Raw genomic sequence first — 8,683 nt, forward strand, 5'->3', positions numbered from 1 at the left:
GCAATTAGATTCTGCAATAGGATGGAACTACAGGTTGTTGTAATGCATTACATTTGGAATACTATGGTACTAAGGTCTTTTAAATATAAAAACTGTTTGCCTGATAAATCTGCTTACAACTCCTCGACGTCAGAATATATCTGATAATATGTCATTTAACCGTTGAATCAATACAGTATTGCATTAATTAGCACTATACTGTTTTTTTCCCTGGCCCTAAGAAAGGATGTTTATTGTGGTGTCCAATGTCCTTGGGGTGCTTGGACCCTAAAAGTTAGAATAAACTATCACCTTTAACTAAGAACCTGCTGGGAATGTTTGTTTGCTTCTTTGAGAACACAGAGATGCTTCTGCTTGGTCGTGTCATGATTTCTCTCTCTTGGACTGAGCCCAATTGATCATGGTGAAAATTGTTCAGTAGTTTCCAAATACCAAGTAGTATCATGATGTGTATAATAATGACAAATAAGGTTTACAATCTGGCAACCATTGACCCCAAACTTGACAAGCATCCCTTTGGGCTACAAACATTCACCAATGATCATAAATACGTGTACTTTAATAAACCATTAATCAATCTTATATCAATTACAGAAAGGTTGTATTTGTCCTGGAATAAAGTAGTGTACATTTGAAGGAGAGACCCTTCAGAAAGTGATCTGTTGTCTCAAGAAGCAGGCAAGCAGAACGTGCATGGGCTCAGTGAGAGCTGTTTACCCTCTTTAGGACCTATAGGCACCAGTGTGTACCATAGAGATTGTTTTTCTATGGTGTGTACACTGTAAGTGAGAGAGTAAACATGTAAATATCAGTGAAATAGTCTCGCAAGTGATAGCCTCTCAGTCAGTCTAAATTAGTTTAAGAAACCAGTTACTGGTCAAACAAATACACAAGTGGTGCCATAGTTAAAACACAATAATAATAATAATAATAATAATAATAATAATAATAATAATAATAATAATAATGTGTGTGTGTGTGTGTGTGTGTGTGTGTGTGTGTGTGTGTGTGTGTGTGTGTGTGTGTGTGTGTGTGTGTGTGTGTGTGTGTGTGTGTGTGTGTGTGTGTGTGTGTGTGTGTGTGTGTGTGTGTGTGTGTGTGTGTGTGTGTGTGTGTGTGTGTGTGTGAGAGAGAGAGGTAGCGAGGCTGGGCGGTCAGAGATGAATGAAGAGATAGTCCATTGAAAGCAGTTGAATACCATGACAACTAGGCACAACCTCGGATTTATTCCAAACAGTTACGGCACATTGTAAGGGGGCGTCAATCATCTATTATCTTGCAACCGAAATAAATGCAAAATCTTAGCCTACACAAAAACTTCCAAAAGGAGCCGGACATTTGTCTACATTTCCCCCTTTGTCCGCAGCTTAGCAATCGGTTTGTACGTGTGTTTGCTTAGCCTGACCACCCAGGACTCCCGGAGGATTCGCTGAGAACGAGAATCATTGTCACCCACATCACATAGCCTGCTAGATGAGGGCAGTGAAGCATTAGAAAAGGGCAGAGACATCAGAATAAAAATATATAAAAATAAATAATATGAACACGATATTCTGCGTCTTATATTGACTCAATGGCTTCTCATTCGATTTCCCGTTAATTGAAAATAAATTGCTGCAATAAAATAATTGTTATTATTATGAAGAAAAGTTGGCTAATATTCCAAAGGGATATAGCCTACTTGTATTACATTGTATAGCAATGGATAGTCTAGGCAATGCATGGGTGGATGGGTGCTGCAGTTAGATATTTATGACAGAGACAAATAATTATAGTGAGCAGAATGATGATATAATATGGTAATAATTATGATAGTAATACAGGTGAAAATTACCAACATTAATAATTGCAGTCTAATGCAAGTTCCGTATGTAAGCGTCCCAATAAACTGAATGTATTATTCTCCTCTTAGAACTTATTTATCCAAATGTAGCTAGCCTGTTTACAATAAACGCCTTGCGGAGATGGCAAACAACATTCTGAGTCAGGCTATGTTTCATTCATGATAGGCCCTAGGCTACATGATAGGCCCTAGGCTACTCGACTTAAGCCTGAACCAAAATATTGACCTAAAAGGACTTCATGAGTTACCCATATAACACACCCACAATTCAAACTTCGATAAGTAGACTAATAACATACATATTTAAAGGGTGTTTTTGCTCTTAAATAGATACATATTTGCTTTGAAGAGATACATTATAATTTTTTGAAGCAATGCATTATAGTGGGTTGTATAAATGACATGCACAAACGCCCAGTGATGGAAAAGGTACCCAACGGTCATACTTGAGTAAAAGTAAAGATACCTTAATAGAAAATGACTCAAGTAAAAGTAAAAGTCACCCAGTAAAATACTACTTGAGTAAAAGTCAAAAAGTATTTGGTTTAAAATAAACTTAAGTATCAAATGTAAATGCAATTGCTAAAATATACTTCCGTTTCAAAAGTCAAAGTAAAAGTATAAATCATTTCAAATTCCTTATATTTAGCAAACCAGATGGCACCATTCTCTTGTTTTTTTTATTCACGGAAGGCCAGGGGCACACTCCAACATTCAGACATAATTTACAAACGAAGCATGCGTGTTTAGTGAGTCCGCCAGATCAGAGGCAGTATGGATGACCAGGGATGTTCTGTTGATAAATGCGTGAATTAGACTATTTTCCTGTCCTGCTAAGCATTCAAAATGTAACGAGTACTTTTGGGTGTCAAGGAAAATGTATGGAGTAAAAAGTACATTATTTCCTTTAGGAATGTAGTGAAGTAAAAGTAAAAGTTGTCAAAATCATAAATTGTAAAGTAAAGTACAGATACCCCAAAAAACGACTTAAGTAGTACTTTAAAGTATTTTTACTTAAGTACTTTATACCACTGCAAACGCCCCTCCCCATCTCGGTAATTATCTGTCCCATAATTCTAGTCATCACATTCCTGAGGCACCAGGTTCGGATGTCCCCAAACCCTAGCATTTCACACCCACAGATATTCTTCATCCACTTGACTCCAAGGACCCGCCTACACGTGTTTAGTCTTTCCCTGCGTTATTCCGATTCATTTTCCATTGCAGGTTCAGTGTTTTAACTAACCTTATATGGACCAATCCGACTGGCGATGGCTTCCTTTAATGCTAGTGCTTCTAGTCGTGCAGCATCCATGAGCCTCTCATCTCCATCAACTCCTGCGCTCCTCCATGACCAACACATTGGAGCCCTCTCAACGAGCCAGCGGTGAACAACTAGCCTACTGCATGCCAGGATTAATTATTAGTTTGGCTTGAATTAACCCAAAGGACACAGCCTGAATATCATCTTAACCTCATTTTGAAATACTGTCCTCTTGTTCAGTTATACTGGTTCAGCACAGCAGCAGGGAAAAAACCGAACTCCTGTTTACAGCGCGCACCACAGACTTTCTCACACCATGTCGTTCAACAACACAAAGAAGGGCTTCTCTGTAAAGGACCTTCTGGATCTTCCTGACACCAATGGAGGTTCTGGAACGGAGGAGACCGAGGATGAGAACGAGGAGGAAACTAGTGAGATTATGACGCAAAATCCATCTTTTGAAAACGCTGGAAATGTGCCCTGTAAGAGCCTTTTGTGTGATGGTGGTGGCAATTCCTACTCAAGATGGCTTGCTTCCTCCAACAGCATCCAATATTCATGTGAGTATCTCTTTAAAAAGTTAGTTTCATAAACATCGAGGTATATAATTGACTTGTCCACTTCCTAGTCATATCATCCGTTAAATTAGTTATCAAATAAACCATTAGTAAAAACAAAAACCTTTGCATTAACGTTTTGTTTGTTATACAAAATATCACTATTTCATTTATTAGTTAGGCATATCTCTTATGGTTTTAACTTATTAGCCTACCCTTAAAGTAGTTTATTCATGCATAATCAGAATGTATAATATTATCCGTGCGTAATGCAAGTATCCTTGCGTAATTATCCATGCGTAATCATCATAGTTTAGCACTTGTCACCAATAGGCCATTGTTTTAGATGATATAGCTAATCTCTTCAATATTTTCCATTCTTTGCTCAGATTAAATATGTGCTATGATGAAAATATTAACTATATTTTCACTGTATTTATTGTCTATCTTGTATAATAACCAGACCGACTATTTTTCATTTTAAACAGTGCATGGTTTGTCAGTTGATTCTCGAAACGAACCGAAATCTCCAGAGCTGTCCGTTGACGAATCCCAAGATATCGACAGAGATAGCAGCGACTCTGGAAAGAAGAGGAAAAGGAGGGTGCTGTTTTCCAAAGCGCAAACATATGAACTAGAGCGACGATTCCGACAACAGAGATATCTCTCTGCGCCCGAGAGGGAGCACCTTGCCAACGCACTACGACTGACACAGACCCAGGTGAAGATCTGGTTCCAGAATCACCGGTATAAAATGAAGAGAGCACGCGCTGAGAAGGGTATGGAAATGGTTCATCTCGTGTCCCCAAGACGCGTGGCCATTCCGGTTTTGATTCGGGATGGAAAACCGTGTGACACTAGCAAGACTCAGGAACTTGAGGCCTCGTTCAGGGCTGGAATACCTCTCTCGGCGTATAGCGCCTATTCTCTCCATCACATGCATATGCGCTCTCACTACAGCCCCGACGCCATGTCACAACTGCCCAGTCTGCATCACTTGGCGCAAATGTACCAATGGACTTGGTAGTGGATGGATAGGCCTACTTCAAATAACTTTCAAAAATATATATATACAACTTTTCCTGATTTTGATTGAAATTATTTTACTCACATCAAAGCTGATTATGGGGTGGCCCATGAGGTCTGGACAATGTTACGCCTCGTGAGATTCCGTTAGTTTTATAATGTGTGCTAAATTAATGTTATAAATAAATGTTATTTCTGTTGTAAAGTGCTCATATTATGAATTAATTTATGTTTTTTGGTGGACTGTGTATTTAACTTGAATATTTATGGCCGTGAATAAACCTTTGCTAGTTTGATGTGGTTATTATTCATTTATTAAACTACATTAAATTACTTTACACAGGTCCAATAAGGGGAATCGAACAGACACTTCATTTAGGGTAACTTGTTAATTATTTGTGAAAATTGTTATATGCGTATAGATGCCATTACGCACAAAACTAGATGAATACGAGTCACTTTTTTAAAAGTAGCAGATCGTGCAAAACATGTTTTATGTCTTCCTGTATCTAATTCGGTTCAGGTGTGTTATAGAATCACAAAGGAAAAATAGAAGCAACCCTGAAGTGAATCTCTATCACAAACACAGTCTTGTCAAAAGTAGAAACGCCTTATGCATATGCCTACAACAAATAGGCCTATTTTGCTATATTTTCCTTAGGTTTCCAGATTGAAAAGGATGTATGGCTTATTATAGGATTGCATATGTATGGATATTAATACATTCTGAAGTTAGAAAATACAAAGCATCCTCTGTTGTAATTATATAAAAGTCCCATTTGACTTTCTCAATTCCTATGAAGAATGTTTCCTGTTGCAACAAATGAATTATAGTCAATATAAACACACTTGAAACTACATGATTTCTCACTCATTTTCTCACAGAACTGCATTGCTTATCAATTCACAAAGAAACACCCAAATATAGAATAGAGTGCAGCTGTGGATGTTTAGGGCATGCACAGCATGGAAAAGAGAGGGGTGTTGTGGCAGTGGTGGACGGAGAGCTGTGGACGTTTTTGTTTCTATTCAGCTGTGTCAGTTGGGTCAGCTCATCTCCCAGTAAGGATGAGGAATAAGTATCTCTGAGGTTTTCTAAAGACTGTCTCTTGGCTCTTTTGTGACCCTTGTTGGACACGTTGTATTCTGTATGGGCAGCTGGCCTCGTGGAGGGGATGGGGAGGGACCCCTAATAAAACCCAACTTGTGTCTGCTTTCAAACATCCCATTGTTACCTCCCAAGGGGAAAAATAATTACAAATTCATGCAGTATCTTTTCAGGGAGGGGGCCTTATCCTAAGGTTCCTCTGTGCAAACCCACTCTGTATTTCTCTCTCTACCCCTCTCTCTTACTCTCTCTCTAAATATTTTTAACCAGTTTTCCAGATACTTTGCACATAAAATATCTGTACTCACTCTAGTCTTCTAAAACACATGTTGTAGTCAGTGGATAACTGTACACTCATCATGCACTTCAAGTACAACTTTGAAGTGATAAATAATACATCATATGTTTATAAGCTATAATGTTACTCGCATTCCTTATAGAGTATCACAGTATGAGTCATAATACCCATAAAACCTAGCAGTCAAACAGGGAAATGGTTCCAATCGTTTCTCCACCATTCATTTTTCCCATGGGGGATTTTAGAAACACTTAAAATAAGGGCTGTGTTTTGTGTAGGCTTACCCTGGTGTGAAGTTTTGATAACCGTGTAAATCTCTCTAGGACAAGGTGACTTTTCTCAATATATTTGCCTGTATTTACCCCCTCGAAATGAAATGTTAATTAGCTGCTAATGTGGCTATCATAAAGAACTACAAATGCCATGATCAGGACGAGACTGCCGAATCGAGGCAAAGGTAAGAATCTCTGGATTAACCGTCTAATGTTAGCTAAATGTAGTAATTAATAAATTGGCTACATTTCTTTAAATTGACAATTCTGTGAACTTTCTTGCGCAAGTTTTAAATTGACACAATACCTGTTAGCAAAGCGAGAGATGACATGCAGGAGCTTTCAGGGATTTGTAGTTTTGCATGTCTACTTTGATGCTAATTAGCATTTTTAAATCTGAGAGTAAATAGAGCCGAATATATTGATAAAAGTCACCTTGTCCAAGAGTGATTTACATGGTTATCAAATCGTCACGCCAGGGTAAGCCTACATGAAACACAGCCCTTATTTGAAGTGTTTCTAAAATCCCCTATCGGAAAGTTGAATGATTGGAACCATTTCCCTGTTTGACCGCTAGGTTTTATAGGTATTATGACACCACTGTGGGGCTCTATTAAGTCAACCAGCAACTGAGCATCAAACAACTATGTATTATTTTTAGCCACAAGATGGCAGTATATGCCTTAATGAAAAAGGATAAAGGTGCCTACAGTCTTCACAGGGGATTTGTATTATAACCACTGGGTATACTGGATATCCCTTACCTGCTCCCAGGACCAATATTACAAATATTTTATCATTTGAGCAGTTCATATTTGTAATCTAATTTATTTGTATTGAGCGTTTTAGACAAATGTTTGTTTTTGTTCAGTTATTGTTACAGAAAGGTTTAGGTCTTTAATTAATGAGATTATTTTTATTTAAATTGATTACATCTATTTAAATCTAATCATGTTTAGAGGTCAAGAGTTAGAATATCCATTGATTAATTTAATAGACAAATAACAGTTAAACGAGAGTGTCTCTGTCAAAAGCTCGACAATCACCTCATTCAGTTTAGAACAGGCAGCAGGGGGACATGGGAGAGCTGTGAGGGGAGTGGTTTGTCCACAGAGGGGAGCAGTTGGGCAACAAAAGACCTTTGATGAATACACACGAATGTCCTCATTTACTAGTGATATTTTAACCTACATACTGTAATGGAGGTGGAAGGGGGGGATAGTGACATACAGTGACAACCTCTGTATGTGCATTTGTTTCTTTTGGAGGGGTTGAAATAAGTTTCAGTTGGACATCTGTGTACATTGGACAATAAGGTAATCTTCTTCTTCTTCTTCTTCTTCTTCTTCTTCTTCTTCTTCTTCTTCTTCTTCTTCTTCTTCTTCTTCTTCTTCTTCTTCTTCTTCAACCTGCTCCACCTCCAGTCTCACAGTTTCTTAGACCCTCAAGACAAGGCTCCTCCATCCAGATAATCTATAGTGCCTTCAGAAAGTATTCATACACTTTGATTTATTTCACATTTTGTTGTGTTACAGCCTGAATTCAATATTGATTACATACAGTGAGGGAAAAAAGTATTTGATCCTCTGCTGATTTTGTACGTTTGCCCACTGACAAAGAAATGATCAGTCTATAATTTTAATGGTAGGTTTATTTGAACAGTGAGAGACAGAATAACAACAAAAAAATCCAGAAAAACGCATGTCAAAAATGTTATAAATTGATTTGCATTTTAATGAGGGAAATAAGTATTTGACCCCTCTGCAAAACATGACTTGGTAAGCAACTCCAGTGTATTGGCCTTGTGTTTTAGGTTATCGTTCTGCTGAAAGGTGAATTTGTCTCCCAGTGTCTCGTGGAAAGCAGACTGAACCAGATTTTCCTCTAGGATTTTGCCTCTGCTAAGCTCTATTCCGTTTTTATTTTTATCCTAAAAAACACCCTAGTCCTTGGTGATGACAAGCATACCCATAACATGATGCAGCCACCACCATGATAAAAAATATGAAGAGTGGTACTCAGTGATGTGTTGTGTTGGATTTGCCCCAAACATAACGCTACAGGACATAAGGTTAATTTCTTTGCCACATTTTTGCAGTTTTATTTTCTTATTGTAAACAGGATGCATGTTTTGGAATATTTGTTATTCTGTACAGGTTTCCTTCTTTTCACTCTGTCATTTAGGTTAGTATTGTGGAGTATCTGCAATGTTGTAGATCCATCCTCAGTTTTCTCCTATCATAGCCATTAAACTGTAACTGTTTTAAAGTCACTGTTGGCCTCATGGTGAAATCCCTTAGTGGTTTCCGTCCTCT

At 37.9% G+C, this 8,683-nt stretch overlaps 1 protein-coding gene across 1 annotated transcript; it reads left to right on the forward strand.

Annotated features, from left to right (window-relative positions):
- The first annotated feature begins 2,949 nt into the window (after nt 1-2,949).
- LOC121552455 (homeobox protein Nkx-2.2a-like) lies at nt 2,950-5,489 on the forward strand. Its single transcript, XM_041865393.2, has 2 exons — nt 2,950-3,667; nt 4,153-5,489. Exons 1-2 carry the CDS (start codon nt 3,424-3,426, stop codon nt 4,689-4,691), a joined length of 783 nt encoding a protein of 260 aa, XP_041721327.1. The 5' UTR covers nt 2,950-3,423; the 3' UTR covers nt 4,692-5,489.
- Nucleotides 5,490-8,683: the final 3,194 nt, after the last annotated feature.

Source organism: Coregonus clupeaformis, chromosome 36 (assembly GCF_020615455.1).
Source record: "Coregonus clupeaformis isolate EN_2021a chromosome 36, ASM2061545v1, whole genome shotgun sequence".
NCBI classification, from domain to species: domain Eukaryota; kingdom Metazoa; phylum Chordata; class Actinopteri; order Salmoniformes; family Salmonidae; genus Coregonus; species Coregonus clupeaformis.

Excerpts from the sequence above, each read along its gene's own strand:
- LOC121552455 (XM_041865393.2), top strand. The coding sequence starts at position 3,424 with ATGTCGTTCAACAACACAAAGAAGGGCTTCTCTGTAAAGGACCTTCTG. Across the intron at positions 3,668-4,152 it reads CAACAGCATCCAATATTCAT|TGCATGGTTTGTCAGTTGAT; the intron begins GTGAGTATCTCT and ends CATTTTAAACAG.